Raw genomic sequence first — 23,603 nt, 5'->3', positions numbered from 1 at the left:
AAAATAACTACTTGGACCATATTTTGTAAACAGCTAGCCCGATATCACTGCTAAGTTTCGGTCCAAGATCAAGCTTGATTTGAAGCGTTTTAGTGCATCAAAAATTTAAAAAACATTTTTGTTGAAATATGCAAAACTCGTAGTCAATGAGTTGTAACTCGTTGAGTTTTAGAGATATCAACATGAAAATTTGACACAAGATAAAATAGAAGTCGTAGAAAAATAGAAATTTCTAACTCAAAAAACTCTTATTTTGAGTTATGCCACTCTTTGAGTAAATGAGCGATATGTGTCTGTTTTTATGCCCTCAGCATTTATGCTAACGAGGGTATATACACTTTCATACGGACAAAATGTGCTTCATCGAAATAATGGTTTTAGACCCCAAGTATGTTTGGACGAAATCCGTTTCAGACAATTTGGAGTCGATTTAGCAATGTCCGTCCGTCTGTCCGGCTGGTGCGCACGATAACTCTCGAACGAATCAACCGATTCGAACCAAATTTTGGGTATCGTAATATTTTGCCTAAACTTAGTTTAAGTTCGAAGATGGATTATATCGGTCCACTCCTTCCCCCCCACTTCCACTCGGGTACCCCCCCACAAAAGTTTAAAAATGTTCGGAAAATTTGTGCGCACGATAACTTTTGAAGGCAGTAACCTGAAATTTCTACCAGACTTAGAGCAGGTTCCAATATGGACTCAATCGACCCACTCCTTCGGGTACCTTAAACACAAAATTTCGGAAAAGTTCAGTTTAGGACCAGCTCTCGAATCGCTTTGATTTTTGTTGTAGCAACTTGTTTTCACTGCCCTTCATACGACGGTACAAGTTTCATCAGAAGCAAGTCCATACTTCCTGATAAAATAGTCTAAAAATTAAAAAAAAACTATGACACGGTGTGTAGTTGTTGGAGAGCAAGATAACTCTCGAACATATCTGCCGATTCGGTCCAACATTTGGCCTTCATAATATTTCGTCCAAACTTAGTTTAAGATAAGCCATATCGGTCCACTCCTTCAGGTACCTCCCCCACAACAGTTCAAAAATGTTCTGAAAAATTCTGCGTACGAAAGCTACGCACGTAGTGACCGATTAGGTCCAAACTTTACATATCCTAATATATCAACCAGGTATAGATCTGCTTCGAATATGGACTATATTTGTCCACTCCTTCGGGTACCACTCACACAAAATTTCAGATAAGTTTACTTTAAGACCTGCTCTCGAATCACTTTGATTTTTGTTGAAGCAACTTGCATTCACTGACCCCCTTTGCGATGGTACCAGTAAGTAAATACTTCCTGAGAAAATAGCCCGAAAGTTGTAAAAATCCCTATGGCAGCATGTGTAGTGACTGGAACGCACTTAGCACTCGCACTGGTCAACCGATTTGACCGGAAATTTGGCCTTCGACATATTTTGTCCAAACTTAGTTTCAGTACGAAGATGGGCAATACCGGTCCACAAATTCCCGTACTTCCCCCCAAAATTTAAAAAGTGTCACTAATATGGTATGCACAATACACTTTCTTGAACGGGGTAACCAATTTGGTCCAAACTGTGGATCTTCTAATATTTTGTCCAAATTTAGTTTTACTTCCAGTTTTACTCCATATTGGTCCTCTCCTTAAGGTATCTTCCCTGCAAAAGTTCAATATTTTTGTTTAAGTGCAGTTTAGTGTCTATTCGAAGATCCTTTGGAAATGTATACCGATGCTAATCGTTGTGGTCCTGTATGCTATTCGTTGTGGTATAGCGATATTATGTTTTCCGTGGACAAGTTCATGCTTCCTGGGATACTGGTCCAAATGTTAAACTATGACCCACTGAAATGACTAGTGGGTGCGATAACTATCGAAAAGATTTTGGGAGTCATATCTTTTCGATAGATATCGCACTCTCCACTTTCATAATGGACTATGTCGGTCCATTCCTTCAAGTACCTCCTCCGCAACACTTTTGAACTTTAATCCTAATCCACATTTTTGTCTGTAAGTTCAAATGTTCAAAAAGGGCCTCAAAATTCTGAAAAGACCCTAAATACATACGATCTATCCGTAGATGAAAATTTTAATTCACATAGGTTGAGGGTATATCTCTGTCGGCAAAGCTGACTGATACTTTTTTACTTTTTTTTTTGTGGCGTTTGGGTTTATATTTATATTACATCCAAACAATTTGCAACCAAACATATATTTGTTTACACCCAAATATATATTTATTTGCAGGACCCAAACATATATTTGTTTGCAAGACCCAAACATATATTATGTCTGGGAGTAGTTGCAAATAAATATATGTTTGGGACATATGTTAGAAAGGCCTTTTTTCCTCCTTGTAGGATTGATATATGGAGGTAGTTTTGGAAATACTTATGTGTATGAAAAGCACTAAATGGTACTAAATTCGGTACATACATATATAGCTGGATTCCAGAAATTTGGAATAAAGATTATCTAATAAGATTGTGATAGAGAATTAGTTTTGAAAACTCGTACTTATGTGTACTAAATTGTACGAAATAAATGGAAATAAATTTGGAACATTTTGGTATTTTCTAAAATATAGACTGGAATTCTGAATTCTGGGTTTATTGTCAGTGTTGGTGTGTAGGGTTGAGATATGGAGGCGTTTATACAAATACGATCCATTAATATGCCAATAGTAGTAATGGTACTAAATTTCATGAAGGAATAGAGCTGTAAAAATTGGTATTAGAGTCAGTGTTGGTGTATAAGATTGAGAAATTGATGATATTTTGGTAATACGTACTGGGAAATTTACTAAATGGTTGAATTAGAATTTGGTACAAATTGTTATTGAGTAAAGTGGTTGAGCTGGAATTTTGAAATTCAGTATGGGTATTTAGCGAACGGATAAAACAATAAATCTGAAATTTAAAATGCGGGTGGCTGTTAATGTGTCGGAGTGGGATATGGCCGATTATTTGGAAATTCGAACTAATGGGCCACGAACAGCACTTAAATGAAATTAAAAATTAGTTAAAATAAGTATCAGTACAAAAAAATCTACGTTCGCCTTTTCCATTTTAAATATTGTTTATTTCTAATTATCCCCTTTCCGCACACAAAGTAGCGGGCACCTTGCTAGTTTTGGTATATTTCCCATATTTAGGTACCTCTACATTTTACGTATTTGAAAGGTTGTACGTCGATGTCTCATTGGTATTAAACCTTGTTTAGATGAAATCGATGTCCTTCAGTTAGCGTGGCGGAGGAGCCTAGTTCTTTCATACAGGAATAGAAACTAATTGCTCCATTTTACTGCAATACAAATCGTGGTGGAGGCCCGGCCGAACTTAACGCCGTTATACTTGTTTCAGTTAACAATTTCTGCGCATTCTAATTACTTCAAGTTTAGTTAGTTTGAGAAAATAAGCGATATATATGCATAAATTAACCTTTTATTATTATACCTACTGGTGTAATGGTGTGAACACATACATTTGTACTGTTACTCTCATATCAGCGAGTAACTACCAATTCTGTACTTAGCTTTTTATTTTTATCTCGAATCCAAACGTTGTGCCTAACTAAAACACTTGTACAGTAATTTTTCATCACTAAAAATTCTCAGGAAAGGTAAACCAATAATGCGGAGATGATTTTCTGCCACATAACCATTACACCACAGATATATGTACATGTCAATGTAACGAGTGCAAGGTCTGAAGATTTAATTTATTCGTTTTTTTCATTCTTTAAAGCTATAATAGATATACTGGGAAAATGCTAAACCTTAACAACAATTGTACAAAAATCTCTTTTCCTTTCTAAATTTACTTTGAATCAAACATATTTGCCATTCAGTGACAATACGTGTTTTGTTGTGTTTTAAAACTTCATTTTGTTTATCTGAAAAATAAAAAAGACGAATGTATGTGATTACCACTTTTAATTACTTTGTAAATTTCATCGTGACATTGCAAAAAATATAATTTTTCCTAATACAATACCCGTCAAAATGTCAAAACAATCGTATGTCATTTCTATAATATATGTATATTTGTACATATTGCAGCAGTACGTATTGTGTACCATGTGTGTGAAAGTTCTTTCAGTTGTGTTGTATTATTTCATCGAAGACAATAAACACACTCACTCCATAATTATGGTATATAACAGCTCATAGGAAGCAGGAAGCACAGTGGAAATGATTATTTACATTCATTCATATGTATGTAAATATGTACATACATATGCATATAATAGGTAGAATATATTTCACACATTTAGCAATTTACACAAATCTGGAAATGTTTATATAAAAAACCTCACATTGTTGCAGGGTTATGTATAGAAGAATAGGGCTCAAAACAGAGAATAGCAAAGAGGGATATGCTTCAAAGCCCAGGCAGGACATGTACATGTATGTAACAATAAAAAACAGGTTTTTAAGCAAATATTATAATTCTAATTTGTCGAAAACATAACATAGCTGGTATGGCTAAGTCTATAAAGCGAGTATTTATTTTAACATTTCAAGCAAAAAGCTAATCTAAAAAGATTGAGCCATCAGTTTCGACAATATTGTTGGGTTGATAGACGTTTTGTCTTTTTGTTTAAAAATTTTTGATTCATTATGATTTTGTGGAATTAAATATTGTCCCAGTCAAGAGAGTTAGGATAGAATCAAAATTCTCAGTTTTACCACTTTTTACTCCCACGAAATCATTTGTTTACAAAAATAAGTCCTAAGTCGGACATTCTAAAGTCGCTTGTATTAACTATCTATTCCCACAGAGAAGAATGGAACTATGAATTACCGATCGTATTGTACGATAAGAGGAAAGTCTCATACAACTGAGTAAAATATGGGATCGGGATGTACTCGATGAGTATAAATTTTAACGATTGTTAAAAGGATTTATAAAAAATATTAAACTTAAACTGAGATACATACAGTATGCAAATCTCACATTCGAACACCCTTCTATTATAGCATATATGGCAGAAACAAGTCCATTAATTTATTGGATAGAGAATATTTGAGAATACACCAAAACTTCTGTCTGAAAATGGAGCTAAAAAGTAAAAATACCTGAAATCGGGCGTTACCGTTATATGGGGACTATACTAAAACGGTAAAGTAAGATATTTTTGTACTTGAATATTCTTGCGGAGGCCTCCGATGTTCAGAAACATACAATTTAGTAAAGTCTACGTTGGATTTTTTTAAAAATTTAATTGATTAAAAAATATTGTAAATCTTCTATATATATAAAATTGAAATTTGTTTGTCTGTTTGTTTGTTTGTGCCTTATAGACTCGAAAACCGCTGAACAGATCGTACTGAAATTTTTAGGGTACATTGCTACATGGCCTGGAATGAAAATAGGCTATATCATTTTTTGAAATTTCGCGTTGATCTGAAAATATAGCATCAAAACCTGAGGTACCTCCAAAAAAATTAGTTTTTGTATGCAAATATCTTTAGAACCATTACAGATACAATCTCCAAATTTTGTATGTGTGACGGAATTTGATGTAGAATTAAATTTACCAAATTATATTTAAATCGGTTCAGATTTGGATATAGCTCCCATACACATATATTTTCGGCCGACTTCCTTATTTTATGCACCAAACACGCTATATATGTCAAATTTCGCTGAAATTTGGAGGGTCTGACGGAATTTGTTCTAGAAATAAATGTGCTAAATTATATAGAGATCGGTTCAGATTTGAATATAGCTCCCAGATATATTTTCGCCGATATCCTGTATTTTATGCACCAAGCACGCTATATATGTCCAATTTCGCTGAAATTTGAAAAGTGTTACAAAACTTGGTCTAGAAATAAATGTACCAAATTATATCGAAATCGGTTCAGATTTGGATATAGCTCCCATATATATTTTCGGCCAATTTTCCGCATTTGATGCACCAAACACTGTATATATGTCCACTTTCGCTGAAATTTGGAATGTGTAACGGAATTTGGTCTAGACATAAATGTGCCGAATTATATCGAAATCTGTTCAGATTTGGGTTTAGCTCCCATATATATTTTCGGTCGATTTTCCGCATTTGATGCACCAAACACGCTATATATGTTCAATTTCGCTGACATTTGGAGGGTCTGACGGAATTTGTTCCAGAAATAAATGTGCTAACTTATGTAGAGATCGGTTCAGATTTGAATATAGCTCCCATATATATTTTCGGCCGATTTGCTGTATTTGATGCACCAAACACGCTATAAATCTCCAATTTCGCTGAAATGTGGAATGTGTTACAGAACTTGGTCTAGAAATAAATGTGCTAAATTATATCGAAATCGGTTCAGATTTGGATATAGCTCCTGTATATATTTTCGGCCGATTTCCTGTATTTTATGCACCAAACTCGCTATTTATGTCCAATTTCGGTGAAATTTGGAATGCGTAACGGGATTTGGTCTAGACATAAATGTGCCAAATCATATCGAAATCGGTTCAGATTTGTATATTGCTCCTATCTATATTTTAGGCCGATTTTCTGTATTTGATACTCTAAACACGCTATATGTGTCCATATCGCTGAAATTTGCGATGTCTGACGGAATTTGTTCCAAACATAAACGTATATCGAGACCGGTTCAGATTTGGACACACTATATATGTCCAATTTCACTGAAATTTGGAAACCGTGACGCAATTCGTTCTAGAAATAAATAGGACCAATTATAACGAAATTGGTTCAGATTTGAATATAGCTCCCATATATATTTTTGACTGATTTTCTGTATTTTATGCACAAAATGTGACTGTGAGACGGGATTTGGTCTAAAACTAAATTTGACAAATTATATCGAGAGCGGTTCATATAGGAATATAGCTTCCCATATGTATATATTTTCGCTCGATTTCATGTTTTTGTTACGTATGTTCAATTTCAATGAAATTTTGAAGACTTAGCAGTCAGTAAAAGTCATCATTATTTACAGAAGTACTTATAGTCGGGAAGGAATTTACCAAGGCTACAGCTATTAAGTATCATGTCTTTGAGAGACTTCTTAAGACTTATGTTTTATTATGATATATCTAAATCATTAGTAATACTTATAGGCGGAAATGCTATAATTTGACAGTTAGGGTTCCCAGTGAGCAAAAAACTTCTCCACCAAAAATTATAACCTATGTCCATAATCTTTTATAAAGGAAAGTATTAAAAAAAAACCAAAAAGTTAAACACACAAAAAAATGGCATAACTCATATAATTTTCAACAGATTTTATTGGTTTTTCGCATTTTGGAAAGCTAACTAAATTTCCTTCTTGATAAAAGCAAATAAACTCACTTTTTGGTATCTTCTACGCAGCCTAGAAAATTTTCCTGTTTTTAATGCGTTTTTGTCACACTCTAACCACTACAACTTAACCGATTTGTTCTCCCATTTCAAGGAAAAAATAAGCAGTAGATATTGTGGAAAAAATAAGTTATGCCCGTTTAAAGTTTAAAATCCAAGAAACCACGTTTTCAATACATTTGCCGTTATAAAATCGAAAAACGAAGTGACGCAAGGAAACCAAAGGTATCCCACAAAAAGGAATTTATGCATCAGAACCCCTGCAAAAATTTTTTTGACAACTTATGTATCACAGTGTTATCAACGCAAATTTCCCTAAAAATACATTAATGAGTGTCAGTGAAACTGAAATAATAAAAAACTACATTATATGTACTTTATTAATAAGAAAGGAAAGACTTTTTAAACCGGTGAGGGCTAATCGAAAACATTTTCAATGACGAAGGTAATACATTCCATAAACGAACAACTCTATTATGAAATGAATGGTCCATATATAAAGTATTAAACCGTTCGATAAAAATTTTGTTAGTGGTATTTAAAAATGTGTAGGTGCCTAACAAATATGAGGGCTTGCCGTATTTAATAGTAGAGAAGAGGTTACAAATCTAACACTAACTAAATTTTCAAAAGAGCAACCTATAAATTGGACAGAGAGTGATTGATAATCGATTCGGCTGTGATTACAAATCTAAGTACCCTATGGTAACAAGATATCAGTTTGCTAAAATATTGTGAGTTTGTGCTTGAGTAAATTTCCAGTCCATAAAGCATATGTGACATTAATAGTGAATGAGCCAAAGTGTATTTAATATACATAGGCAATATGACCTCCAAATAGTAATTTACTTTAGATATAACATTTGAGATATGATGTCCAAATTTCAGTTTTAAATCAATTTCAAAGTCGAGATTCTGCACTGTGATATGTGAAGAGCCAGTAGAGTTACGAAATAGAATACACTTAGTTTTAGACACATTGATCTGAATATTATTATTTGAAGCTCACGTACAAATGCGACCGACAACTTCATCAAGTTTGGATATACAATCACTTAATGATTGAGAATATTTAGAAGTGAGAAGTTGAATATCATCGGCATAAATGTCTAAAGTTGAGTTCCGAACACAATCCCGTATGTCATTCACATATAGCATGAAAAAGAGAGGACCGAGCATAGAACCGTGCGGAACTCCAGATGACATGTTACAACTGTACGATGAGTTTCCATTAATTGACACAAATTGTGATCGGCGATTAGGAAATGAAGATATTAGATTACACGAAGTTATAGAAAAGTTAAACTGTCGGTAGAGCTTGGAAATAAGAATATTATAATTGACAGAATCAAAAGCCTTACTTAAGTTTAAAGCAGCCAAAACACACGGATGTTTACTGTCCAAATGTCTTCTAGCTTTATCCATTAAGAACAGTAATAATGTTGTGGTGCTGTGGTATTTTCGGAAACCAGCTTGACTAGAATCAATGAGATGATTTGATTCTAAATAACTTTGAATCTGATTGTTTAAAAGTATTTCCACAACTTTGGATAACGAGGGAAGAATTGAAATTGGACGATAATCTTGACAATTTAGTCCAGTTGATCCTTTCTTGCGAAGAGGTATAACTCTAGCAGTCACACCACTAAATAGATTATAAACATATAATCTCTTAGCATTACGGATATAATGGCGTGATAATATTCTATATCTTTTGAAAATATTCTTATTCTCATAAGAGGGATTTTAAATTACCACAATAATTATGGATAATCGCAACAAGAAAATAGTTTTTGAAAGTCCTAATGTTGGCAGAGTAGAACTGAATTTTTAGGTAAGTAAATAGTAATCTTTACCAAAAACTACACAATAAATGTAAATGTTTCATATTCATGAAAAATGGATAATAAATAGGAGATTTCTCATGGTCTAAATAGGTATTGAATATTTGGGAAGGACTCAGAAATTCAGATTGCATTTCGACATTTAAATCCAGGATTTGCCTAGTGATTTTCCATAATTATTGCAGTGATGTGAATTTCTGAGTCCTTCTCAAATATTCAATACCTATTTATACCATGAGAAATGTCCTACAATAAGCTTAGAGAGACTTAAATTCTCATGAGCTGGCAGCATTTATTTTTAATATTTTTGTAGAAAATTTAAAATATTTTTTAATCAATTCAATTTTAAAAAATTTTATGTTTCTGAACATCAGAGACCTCCGCAAGAATATTTAAGTACAAAAAAATATCTCACTTTACCTAGAAAATTTTTCAAAATTTTTCAATTTGATATTGATTCATTATTGTAAAAAAATAAGTCATAGAGCAAATCGCGCGAGCAATTTCTTATAAAATATACCGTCTTCATACCCTTCACGATGATATGGAGGGTATGATTAAATCATATATGCTCGCCCATATACGAAAAAGTATAAACAAACCACACGCATTCTCTCTTTATTTTCATCTGCCTTAGGTTAACAATGGGAATACATATTCGTTTACCACTACTAATGCACGAAATATTTTGAGCATCGATGGATTAAATTTGTAATTCCGTTTGTAACACATCGAAATATTCGTTGGAGATCTTATAAATTATATATGTATATTCTTGATCAGCATAAAATTCTAAGTCGAAATAGCCATAGTATAGAAGTTTATATTACCCCTAGGGTGTTTGGTAATGAAAATGGGATATATCGGTCCACGTTTTAATATAGCCTTCCGATTTTCGGTATTTTGAAGGTCTTGGCCTCAACATCCCACCGAAATGGTTTAAATTTGGCATTTATAGTGCGGTTACACTACAGTTTTTTGCCGGGTTAACCCACTTTATGAGGATTTATTGCTTCATCTGGTCAAATCTGACCAGATTTGCCATACAAAAATTAAATCCTCTCACGACTGGGTTTATTTTAAATCCGGCATAAATCCACCAAAAATACAGTGTTGTATTCGGTATTTGTGCAAAAAAATCCAACTCTACTCAAAAAGTACCAAAAGTTCCAACTGTTTTTGCAACAGAGTTTGTCGTGTTTTAGACGTTTACGATTGGTCGCATGAGATTTTATGGAGTTAACAAATCTAAAGTTATTTGAAAATCATAAAATTATTTATTTTTTTACATTAGACACTTTTTTAACAAAAAGTACGCTTGATACCTTGATACAAAAATGTATCCCTGTGTGTAAAATATACCAATATGAGCAAAGAGGGGACGATATCTCATGCGAGAAATTGTAAAAGTGTTAAACACGACTTTATTAGTTATTTTGTATGTATACGTAAACAAACATCAGCTGACAGTTTATATCCTCGAAAAGCTAAGTGTAACCAGCAAAGATTAACCCACTGGATCTATTAAACCCAGTGGGTTAACCTTCAATAGTGTAACCGGGGTATTAGTCGTCGTTGAATGTATAAAACTTTCCACCAGAAATCTGTCGGATTTTTGATATTTTGAAAGTTTTAGCCAGGGGTACAAAACATTCCTTCCAAAAAAATCAGACAGAATACGTCAACGTTTTGCCAAAGGCCCCATGTAAAGGTACCACCCACTTTAAGATTTTTTTGAAGATATTAGTCACATTTTCATACCGAATTAGTTGCTAATTGTAAAAAAACCTTATTCGCAAAAAACTATACATATACATTAGGCCGGGGCGATTTGTATGGAAGGAAAAAAAACCTTAATGGGCCTTAGCGTTTTTGATTCCTGGTATTGAACTGAGCAAAAAAGTTCACTAGAGCATAGGTCTACGGTGAATATCGAGCCTCCCGATTTTTTTTATCCACGTTTTTTAGACATTTTGGCATATAACAGCCAAACCATTGAGATTTTCGATCGAACACACGGACAGCCAAGACAGTAATTAATAGCTCTCTAATACATCGCAAAAGCATTGGAACGCTCCTTCAGGCAGTTTTCCCCTTGAGAAAGTGCACACTTTTCGAAAAATGTCGATAAATGGCACAAGCGTTCTAATGCAAAATTATATCGTGTTGGGACCCATGGACAACGACAATGCCTTTAGTTCGTTTGTGTCACTTTATTCTATTTTTTATTACGGTAAAGGTAGTGAAACTCTGGGTTTCTTACATTTTCGAATTTAAACGGACATATCTTCTTTTTTTCTTAACGGATTTCTATTGATCCTTCCTTCCTTCCTTTTAAAGGGTGAATAATATCTTTCGAACATGTTATTATTTTTTTAAATCGCTTAACAAATGGCTAAGTTATAGTGGTTTAAGTCTTAAAAACCCCACAAAAAAACTATAACAGAATTTCTCACAATTTTCAAAATAAATATTGAACAAAACAAAAAAACATATTTTGGAAAATTATGAGAAATTCAGTTATAGTTTTTTTTGTGGGGATTTTCAGACTTAACCCACTATAACTTAGCCATTTGTTAACCGATTTAAAAAAAAAAATTACTTGTTCGAAAGATATATAGAAATCCGTTGTGAAAAAAGGAAGATATGTCCGTTTAAATTTGAAAATGTAAAAAACCAGATTTTCACTACTTTTACCGTTATAAAAAAAATAGAACGAAGTGACACAGACAAACTAAAGGCATTGTCGTTGTCGATGGATCCCAACACGATATAATTTTGCATCAGAACGCTTGAATATTTTTCTGATCAACTTTTGTAGCACAGTGCCATTTATCGAAATTTTTCGAAAAGTTTGAACAAAAACAGGTTAAATGCACAAAACGACCACGAAAACGCGATAAAATCGATTAGTTGTCAATGAGAGCCATACCCTAAAATTTTCTGAGCGACATTTTTGCCGAACATTTCGAAGCTGAAAAACGTCATCTTGTGGTACTTTTATAGCGGCTCTTAAAATAAAGGACGAAAAGGACATTGAAGGAAGCGAGTTCGATTTGACTGAAGACATGTCATCTCAAAAATAAGCTAAAACAACAGTGAACAAAGATATAACGCTAATTCCTGATGGCTTTCAGGGTCTCTAGCAACAACTTCATAACGCCATAACGCGGAAGTTCGGCTCACGGCGGATCTGTCATTCGGGGTTCTTAATATACTCACCAAGGACATCCATCCCCACAAGATATTATCTCTTCCCCAGACTTTCACCTCCATTTTGTTGCATAGTGTTATTTGTTCAAAAAATATTCATGCCCGTATATACTTCTAAAATATACATATTGCAAAATTACTTATAAACTAATATTTACATATTCTTATTTAAAAAGATTATTTCCAGATGTGGAAAAAAATCTCTCGCTCTTTGCTGAGCTGACTGGTACAGCCAGATTAGACTCTTTCCAAATTTTAAAACATCAGTCTGGCTAGATACGGCACTCGCTAAATATGTATCAATTTCTTTCATTTTAGCTTTCAAATCTTTCATTTTAGCATTCAAATCTTTCATGAATTGGGAGTCAATGGTATCAATTGAGCAAACTTTCAAAAGTTTTTCAGACCAAACGGCAAAAATGTGCATAGTAGGGTATTTTTCCGAGCTTAATTTTTCGGAACACTCTTTGCATATTTTGAGAAAATCCAGTAGAGGTTCTAGCTTTAAGTCAGATATACGATCCAACTCATTCTTTTCTAGCAAAATACTCTTAATCTCATTCTAGACTCAAGCATAATATATGTTGAATTCCAACGTGATCTTATATCTTGTTTAAACGTTTTCGACAATTTGTTGTTTAGCTCCAAGTGTTTAAAATATCTTACAAGCTTTTTTGAGCAGTCAATCAGTTTTCCCAATGATTTTCAACAACATCACCCATAACTAAGTTCAAATTGTGGCAAGCGCAAGGTATACGTTTAAATCTTTTAAAATCCGAAACAACGTGGGAACCATTGTCGGTTACAAATACATAATTTACCAACTTGTATTCAATATCAAATTTAGCAAGATAAACAACTGATTTTCAAAGACTGTATGTTGCGTTAACCCGCTGAGTTGTTTTTGTATTTGCTTCTCTCTCATAAACAAAACAAGTGGCAAACAAACATCATCTTTTTGTTCTGGCCTCTCCATAACAAAACGGTAAAAAGTACCAGACTACAAAAACGAAGCAAAAAATTTTAGGAAAACTATAGTTGGTGAATTTTTTGGTCGGTTTATATTCTTGTTCGATTTTTGTGTTTAGTATGGTCTCTTGCAAGACTTCTAAGGGGAGCCCAAAAATTTAGCACGATCGGTGCACATAGTGCAGATCGTGTTTGGTCGTGTCGTGCTAAATTGTGCCTTAAAAAAACACGATCACGCACGGCCAAAAATTTATTCCGGCACGACACGCACAAACACTGCGATTTTCGAGAAGGCACGAACACGCACTACTCACGGCACGACACGCGCTAACCTCTAGTTTAGTCAGAGGATAGAAAGAACAACGATGTGCTCTTTTCAATAGTATTGCTACATTTTCCTTCTGTAGTGGATGTAACTTGGTATTTTGGAATCTCAATGGGTAGAAAACCTCCACACAAAAAATTATTTATACATATTTATACATATATTAGATGAAGCATGATAATAATGTCTAATGTTCTTAATAAATCAAAAAATGTCTTAACTGTGAATTTGGTAAATTTTAAAGACAAATAACACAAACAAAATATTAAGCGTGCCATATACTTGCTTGCTTTGAACCTTTCTTTCCCTAAATATTTCTCTATAACATCATTAATCCAATATAACGAACAACTCATATTGTGAAAAATGTAGTAATTCATCTTCATTTGTCCTCATGTCATTGCAGGTCATGGAATTAAATAGATATCATCGGTGATTGTATCTGATGCAAAATGCAAAAATGCCACCTGCAGATCAAATGATGTTAACGAGCTCAACCGCTGTCGCAGCCACAAGCACCGGTATTGTAGCTGCATTCAGTACTGGAGTGGCAAATTCCAGCACATTAGCTAACATTAATTCATCTTACGTGGGTATAATAGAAGGCAATATTACAGCTTATGATGCAACATCCTATGCAGATAACGGATGTGTGACACCAGTTGAAGAGTGGTATGATAGCTACTTCGATGTAAAATTAGCTGTGCCGGAATGGGAGGCAATACTAACGGCTATCGTACTATCCGTAATAATTGTGCTCACAATCATTGGCAACATATTGGTTATACTGAGCGTTTTCACTTACAAACCTCTGCGCATCGTCCAGAATTTTTTCATTGTGTCATTGGCAGTGGCAGATTTAACAGTGGCATTATTGGTGCTACCATTCAATGTTGCCTACTCAATACTGGGTCGTTGGGAATTCGGAATTTATTTGTGTAAGATGTGGCTTACGTGTGACGTCATGTGTTGCACATCTTCGATATTAAATTTGTGTGCTATTGCGCTTGACCGATACTGGGCCATTACAGACCCCATTAACTATGCTCAAAAGCGGACAGTGGGCAGAGTTCTTCTATTGATAGCTGGCGTATGGGTATTATCATTACTAATCAGTTCGCCACCCTTAGTTGGTTGGAATGATTGGCCAGAGGAATTTACCAGTGCAACGCCTTGTGAACTCAATTCAGATCCCGGTTACGTAATTTACTCAGCACTTGGATCTTTTTTCATTCCTTTAATTATAATGGCATGCGTTTATATAGAAATATTCATTGCAACCAGAAAGAGGCTGCGAGATCGGGCCCAGGCAGCAAAAATTAATACAATAGCTACACGCTCTGCCAGCGCTGATGTAGCAAGTGCGATTGCAACTTCAAATCAAACAGGATCTGATGCTGTATCGTCCCTTTGCTACAGTGTAATTTGCTGCGGTCGCAATTCTACGCCATTCTCTACAACACCCATGATACAAAACGACCAAGAATCCGAAAGTAGTGAAACAAATGCCAACAACGAAAGTACAAGAGTCCCAAAACAAACTGAAGCAAACCCATCAGTAGCTTCACAACGAAAAAAGACACGTAGAGCAAAAATCAAAGACTCCATTAAACACGGAAAATCAAAAGCACGTAAAGGTCATGCCACCAACGACTTCGACGTACAAAAGTCTAAGGATGCAGGAAGCGGTGCTGAAAGTCTTCTCCTGACACCGAATACCAAAAGCTCCGAACACGAAAATCAAGAGTTTTCCACTGAAAGTGGTAGCGATGCCAAAGGTTGCATGCAGGTGTGTAGAAGCCGAAATGATCCCAATGAAATTTCAATCGAGGATGGTGAAGAAGAAAATGTCTCCCTAAAAATTACACCACCCCAGTCGTCGGTAGGTGCAACTTCCTTACAAGGTTTACCATTACAAAAGAAACCGGGAGGTGTCTATCAATTTATCGAAGAAAAACAAAAGATTTCGTTGTCAAAAGAGCGAAAGGCGGCTCGTACTCTGGGAATCATAATGGGTGTGTTCGTCATATGCTGGCTACCGTTTTTCCTAATGTACGTAATTTTGCCATTCTGTTCCACATGTTGTCCCACAGCCAAATTTAAGAATTTTATCACATGGTTGGGTTATATAAATTCCGTATTAAATCCCATAATCTACACAATTTTTAATCTGGATTATAGACGAGCGTTCAAAAGACTTCTAGGTATGAATTAAGCCAAAGAGATGAAAAAAGTACAGACTATTTGTCAAATATTTAGCTATATAATTCTGTTTAGATAAATTATAAGATATCAGTACATTAATGGCTATATAGATATTCTTGTATGTATGTTTGTTAAGTAAGTTAGTATATTTTAGTAAGTAAATTAAACTATTTGAGTTTTACAAAATGTTGTTGTTAATAAAAAGGTGCAAGAATTATTATAAAATATCACCTTTTGTATATGTATATATGATTATATATATGTAAGTAAATATATTCCTCATATTTATTACGTATTCATACGATGGATGAGAAAAATACATGACTTTATTTTATAAAAGCTCAGAAAATAAACCCCTTGGCCAGCCCTTGCCCACGTCAGTGTATTACTTTATTGTTCCAATCATATGATAACGCGAATCTTTATAGCGCTCTCGAGTCCGTGTAAACGAATTTGTGACCAGAGAAACCACTTCTTTATCGCACAGATGCATTTGAAACGACATCATTATTTCATTTTGTAATGCATCTATTAGAGTGGTGCGGAGAAAGGAGCATTCCCACCATACACACTGACTTTTAGCCTTAAGGCCTCGGCCTTATGGTTGTTGTTATCGACGCGCAACGCGTCGCACAACGGACCGTATGTGTTTGGCCCATATCACAGTGGATCCACCCATTGACCAAAAATAAAAAAAATGAATGTCAAAATTTTGGTGCAACATCTGGCAACTCTGACAGCTATGACATGGACCTTTTTAAAAATATATTAGTTTCTGTTTCATTCGAACGCGATCTTCTTAAGAATAGCTTCAAAAGTCGATACAATTGACTAATATTTTCTGTTGTGAGTACAACCTATATTTAAAGTACAAGTAAATATATTCAAAATATCGCGAAACTAATACGTATAGCAAAATATTATAGTGGATTTTGAAGTAGGAGGTAATAGCTTAATTTTCATTAAAAAATAGTGTTTTAGCGTGTTGTGGAATTCTAGTTAGCTGCATATTTTCTTAGTTTATTTTGTAATGCCAATTCGATCATATACATAAATTTGACCTAAGGTTTTAGTCATTATGCCCACCAGTGCCCACCTCGGGAATAATTTTCCAAAGTAGTTTATGGGTTTAAGATTATTCAGTATTAAAATCAGCTGCCATCTAGTGGCAGACTATAAATGGTGGGCCGCTGACTAAAGCTGCCCTAGAATAGAGTTTCTATGGATATATTAGCGTATAACTCTGTTATCTGACCACGTACATTAACATAATTGGTATCAGTGGCAAGATCTTCTTCCAAATTTGTCTTACGTTCGCGGTACGTGCCTTCCAGGAAGAACGCTAGAGATCTATATTAAAAATTTTACCAATTCTCAGACAAAAATGTTGATATTTTTTAGTCCGCTAAATTGGTTGGATTTTATGTAGTTTTGGAGATGGTGTTGTTTCCCCAAGCCTATTCTGGCATCATAAGATAATCGGGACCTTTGTTCATGTCATTTTGTGTTACCAGAATAAAACAAGTCTTACCGTATACCCCCTCCAAAGGGGAAAGGGGGGAGAATGTTACGCTCGTGGTGTCTTAAAACACTATTCGCAGCAGCACAAAGCTGTAACCGGCGCATTGGCTTGATTTTTACACTCTAAATATTTTTGGCCACATTCTCCATACAAGTGGATCCACTGTGCATATGTGCCGAGTGCTTAGGGGCCAACCAGGTAGTGGCATCGTAAAATTTTGAATATGTTATGTCAAAACTTTCCTTATGTTGTTGGGGAAATTACAACAAAACTAATTTTTTTATAAAGGGATTTGACTTTTCATATTCGATCAGCTGGTGTGATACTAACTGGTAGTTCTGCCATGCTTGGACCCATACTGAAAAATTTCTGGGAAACTGTTTTGTAGCCTCAAAAGAAGACTAAAAACTAAATTTCAGCCATTTCGGTGAGGATGCGATAGGATTGCGTATTAAAATGTGCGTTTTTATATCCTCAAACTCTAGGCTATCGAGGTTATACATATACACTTTGATACGACTAAAAATGTGCTCACCGAAATAAAGGATTTTCAGACAATTTGTAGTCTATTTAGCCATGTCCGTCCGTCTGTCTGGCTAGCTGGCAGGTGCGCGCGATTACTCTCGAATGGATCAACCGGTTCAAACTTAGATCAAGTTCGAAAATGGCCATATCGGTCCACTTCTTAGGGTACCTACCTCACAAATGTTCAAAATTTTTCTTAAAGTGCAGTTTAAAGTATGTTCGAGTATTCTTTGGAAATTTTTACAGAATATTGACTTTGTGGTTCTGTTTACAGCGACATTATGTTTTATATAGTGACCAACTGAAATCTATCGAAAGGAATTTCTCCCCCAATAAGATCCACCGCAACACTTTTGAGCTGTAATCCGAATCCATATTCGTCCAAAATGGGTCACAAAATTCAGGATACACCCAAAATAAAATTTTTGGGTTAAAAGTATGTATTTTGGTCAGGGTTTCGGAGTCTAGGTATTTTTGGCTCGACTCCAGACCAATTTTTTTCACGACTCCGACTCTGGGTCGACTCCGAGGGTAAATTCCTATACCGCTAAAGTAAATAAAATGTGCACAAATTTTTAACTTTTTCATATATTTGGGCCCATATAGTCTAATCTGCTGATTTTTCCTAACATAGTATTTAGAAAGGGCATCTTTCGAATACAATACTCAACTACAGAACATAAATATGAAGTAAAATTCATATCTAAATTGTTTCTGCTGAATCTAACATTGGAAAATAGCAACAAAATACAATTTAGAACGTATTTGTCGGTTTTGCCAGTTTTTTGCATGAGAATATTCTGGAAGGAACTTTTATCCGTCAGAAAATATGTGGAAATGAAGGAGCAATACAAGTCATAAGGACTACACGCAGTAAAAATTATAAGCAATTCATGACAAGGGTTTAAAATGGATATAAGCCAACATTTTAGAGTTCTTCGAGAGCCTTAAGGCAAAAAAAGCGCAATAAAAACCCCTTTTCATGATTTTTTTCGAAGACACCCAGGCCAAAAGAAGCCAAATAAAAACCCATTTTCATGACTTTTTTCGAAGAAACCCATGAAAAATAACTTTTTTCCTTCATCTGAAAGACTTAATCTGCTTTCTGAATTTTTTGTTGAAAAATGTTATGTATGTCGAGTAAGAAACACTACCAAATTTGAGTGTGTTTTTCAAATTAGTTTTTTGTTTTGAAGCAAAAGCAAAGAAAATAAAATTTCGAAAACTAAAGTTTGGTTGTGTTTCATGCGCACACATTTTTGTTTCGAAATACATAAACAGGCTGCAAGAAGTTTTGTGTCAAATGACCGTCTACTGACCGTCTACACTGTTTCCATTAAAGCGTTTTGCGGTGCCAACTGTAGCTTGACAACTAATAATCCGATTGGCAAATATTTTAGTGGACTTATAAAGGACATCAAAATCTAATCCTTCATCGATCGAGTTTGTAAGAAATATTAGATTTTTAGTAAATGGCGGACCGAAAAAACGACATTTCAATTGTTGGCTTTACAAAATGACGTTTATGGTCATAAAACGGGCAAAAAAGATTTGAAAAATAAAATCAATCGATGAATTATTAGAGGAACATTTCACTAAAATTTTTTAACGTAGAAAGTCTGATATTGTGTTTCTTTTTCAGTTCAAGAACAAAAAGGACATGGAAGGAACTAAGCTAGAAGGACAAAATGATCTACAAAAGTATTCTTCATTCTATTTATCTGAAAACATTTCATCTCAAAATGATAAATCAATATCGCCAAACAAAGATATAAAGCTACTTACTCAAGCATTATTGGAGGTCAATAAAAAATCATTACTTCATAACTCAGAACCTTCTGCTATACATAGGTCCTTTAGAGTTCTTAAGATATTCAATAGGGGCTTTCATTCCCAACGTGAATTTTTTAACTCCAGACCTTGACTCCCATTTTATGTCACAGTGTAATCAGTAAAATTTCCCATAGCGAACACCTTCATAGGAATCCAACAGGTCCATTTATAGAAGACAAGAGATGTCATCCTCACAAAAGACAAGATAAGAAGATCAGTAGATTTTTTGTGAGAAGATCACTAGGTCTTCTGACAGAAGTCTACTGGGCTTATATAAAAGACGTTAAATGTCCAATTATAATTCGTTTGTCATAGAACTTTACTTTTGCTTGCAAAAAATTAATGGAATGAATTGGACCAAAAAATATTCTGGGCATACATTTTATAATCAAATTAGAGATGAAAAGAATAGACTTCAAAGGACAGTAAATATCCTGTGATTCGTCCTCTAAATTTGTATAGTATACCGTTTGCTTAAATATTTTGTTCTAGCTCCTTTTTAAAATAAATAATGATTTTTGAAAAAATGATGTCCAGAATTTAATGTTATACATATATCTAATTGTAGAAAAAACTGCCCGGAGTAGGAGTCGAGTTATTTTTTCGACTCAGACTCCGACTCCCACTCCAGCAAAAATTGCTCGACCCCGACTCCGACTCCGAAACCCTGATTTTAGTTTTGTACCCGGCATTTAATCTGTCTACAGATTATAGTTTCAATGCATACAGGCTGAGGCACGGACGTACGCAGTGAAATGTAAACAAAAGTATTGAGCCACTCGACGGTATACATCCCAAGGGAAGGCCAAAACTCCAAAAAAGACCAAGTTAAAGATGATATCACAAAACAAAGCATCCAAAATTAAACAAGTATAGCAACAAATTCCCTGCAAATTTAAGCGCCAGGGCGAATCGAATTTCTTTACAAATTTTGGCCTATTATGCTACCATAAAAGTTGTTTTGTTGTAGAAATTCGCCGAATATACTACCTTATTCAAAGTGCCTTGTCTCGAACTACATACATATGTACTAATTTCTCAATATTTCAACTGCGACCATCCACTATGCCATATTTACAGAATTTTACTGAGGGAACTATCCTGAACGTAAATTCCCTGTGAGTTTCACACTTTCTGTATTAAGTTGAAAGTTGTCCGCCCAATGATGCTGTTTAGGATTGATAATCGTCCATGTTCCCTATCGTTATCCTAACGCGATATATTTATAAAAGTTAAAACAAAAAAACAATGTTAAAGTCGAATTTGTGTATATGTTTTTCTGCTGTTCGTTAGTTTTCGAGATATCACATATTTAAAATGTGGCCGTGGTTGGGACTTCAATCCCAAACTAAGAACATTTGATCGTTAGTGCAACCACCGTTGTCTTGCAAATTAATTTTGAAATATACTTACTTACTTACTTTACTTACTTAGCTGGCCCATTACAGAACATTTGTTCTATAGGCCGAACTAAGAAGAGATCTCCATTCCTCTCTATTTGTTGCTTTGCTCTCTGGAATACCGCGCCTTGTCATCTCATCATCCACTTGTTTGCGCCATCTATTCCTTGGCCTGCCAATTCTGCGTGCACCGCCATGTGGCATGTATTCATACGCCTTTTTAGTGGGTTCATCATCGCTCATTCTTTTGATATGGCCTAGCCAACGCAATCGCTGCATCTCGATACGTTTAACAATATTGATGTCGTTGTATAGCAGATACAGCTCGTGGTTCATGCGACGTCGATATTCACCGTCAACGCAGATTGGTCCGTAGATCTTTCGAAGAATTTTTCTCTCAAACACACCAAGCACTGCCATGTCTGCTTGCGCAAGTACCCAGGCTTCGGAGCCATACATCAGCACGGGTAGTATCAGTGTTTTGTAGAGCGTTATTTTTGTTTGACGAGATGTGGCTTTGTTTTTAAACTGCTTACTTAATCCAAAGTAGCATCTGTTGGCCAATACAATTCTTCTTTTTATTTCACAACTGATGTCGTTTGTTGTGTTGACGGAGGTGCCGAGGTAGACGAAGTCTTTTACTACCTCAATATTATAGGAACCAACTTCCACAGTCGGTCCGAGCTCAATGGACGCATTGCGCGTCGACACCATCAACTTGGTCTTCTCACCGTTTACCGCCAGACCCACTTTAGCAGATTCTCCTTCGACTTTTATAAAGGTATCAGTTACTTCTTTTACTGATCGACCCATGATGTCTATATCATCAACATAAGCAAGTAACATGTGACTATTTGTGTAGATTGTGCCACTTCTTTTGACGTTTGCCTCTCGTATAACCTTTTCTAGCAGGATGTTGAAGAGGTCACACGAAAGGCTGTCTCCTTGTCTGAAACCTCTTTTGGTACCAAACTCTTCGGAGAGGTTCTTTCCTATTTTAACTGAGGACCTCGTGTCAGTTAAAGTCATTTTACAAAGCCGGATGAGCTTTGCGGGAATACCAAATTCAGACATGGCTTGGAATACCTTTGAGCGCAGCGGACTGTCGAAGGCTGCTTTATAATCGACAAAAAGGTGGTACGTGTCGATCTGCATCTCTTGGGTCTTCTCCAGGATTTGCCGCAGGGTAAATATCTGGTCAATGGTGGACTTGCCAGGTCTAAAGCCGCATTGGTATGGTCCAATAATCTCGTTGACCATTGGCTTTAGTCGTTCGCACAATATCCCTGACACGATCTTGTAGGCAATAGGGAGTAGACTTATGCCCCTATAGTTAGAGCATACAGTCTTATCTCCCTTCTTGTGGACGGGGCACAGGATACTCAGGTTCCAATCGTCGGGTACTCGTTCTTCCTGCCAGATGGTGCTAACTAGCTGATGAATACACCTTATCAGCGTGTCGCCTCCGGTTTTGAACAGCTCGGCTGGTAAGCCATCGGCCCCTGCTGCCTTATTATTCTTCAGCCGATTTATTGCTGTCTTTACCTCATCTTGGCTGGGTGGTATACATTCAATACCATCTTCTGGGATTGGGACTGTGGTATCTTCGTCGTCTTCGCTGCTATTGGATACCAACAGATTTGAAAAATGTTCTTTCCATATCCTGAGTACACTATCTGTATCAGTTACCAAATTACCTTGCTGGTCTCTACAGGAGGATGTGCCTGTACCAAAGCCATCAGTTTGATGCTTGACTCTTTGGTAGAATTTTCGGACTTCATTCTGGCTCCTGTACATCTCGATTTTTTCACACTCCCGCTTTTCCATCTCTCTCTTTTTTCTGCGGAAAAGACGTTTCTCCTCTCTCCTTTTCTCCCTGTATCTCTCACGTGCGCTACGCGTTGCTACGGATTGTAAAGTAGCCTTATATGCCGCATTTTTCTCTTCGGTGGCAGCACGACACTCCTCATCATACCATGGATTCCTTGGTGGAGGTCTCTGGTATCCAAGTATGGATTTTGCGGCTGTTTGCATGGAGTGGGCAATGCTTTGCCATTGCGCTGATATGTTATCGGGATGAGGAGGGCTTTGATTAAGCAATTGGGCTAGTTGAGTGGAATATGCTGTGGCTATCTGTTGTGATTGCAGCTTACCGATGTCTAACTTTCGTGTTGTGTCTGTTCGTACTTTGTTTGCTACGTTTAAGCGGGTGCGTACCTTTGCTGCAACAAGGTAGTGGTCCGAATCAATGTTTGCGCCTCGGAACGATCGTACATCCAACACGCTCGATGAATGTCTTCCATCTATCACAACATGATCAATTTGGTTTCTTGTTTTCTGATCTGGAGACAGCCAGGTGCCCTTATGAATATCGAGATGATTAAATCTGGTACTGCTAACTACCATGTTTTTTGCAGCTGCAAAGTCTATCAGTCTCATACCATTGTCAGATG

General features: G+C 35.6%; 1 protein-coding gene across 1 annotated transcript in view; it reads left to right on the top strand.

Moving 5' to 3' along the window:
• Oct-TyrR (Octopamine-Tyramine receptor) overlaps window positions 1-16,568 on the top strand; it is a 115,055-nt gene extending 98,487 nt beyond the window's left edge. Inside the window, exon 2 of the mRNA XM_073987391.1 lies at window positions 14,072-16,568. Coding sequence (XP_073843492.1) covers window positions 14,111-15,880 — 1,770 coding nt within the window. The 5' untranslated portion in view covers window positions 14,072-14,110 and the 3' untranslated portion in view covers window positions 15,881-16,568. The remainder of the gene's footprint in view (window positions 1-14,071) is intronic.
• The last annotated feature ends 7,035 nt before the right edge of the window (window positions 16,569-23,603 follow it).

The sequence above is a fragment of the Musca autumnalis genome, unplaced genomic scaffold (assembly GCF_047663935.1).
Source record: "Musca autumnalis isolate F117 unplaced genomic scaffold, ASM4766393v1 scaffold_4, whole genome shotgun sequence".
Taxonomy (NCBI): domain Eukaryota; kingdom Metazoa; phylum Arthropoda; class Insecta; order Diptera; family Muscidae; genus Musca; species Musca autumnalis.
This window is presented reverse-complemented; position numbering and strand designations above follow the sequence as displayed.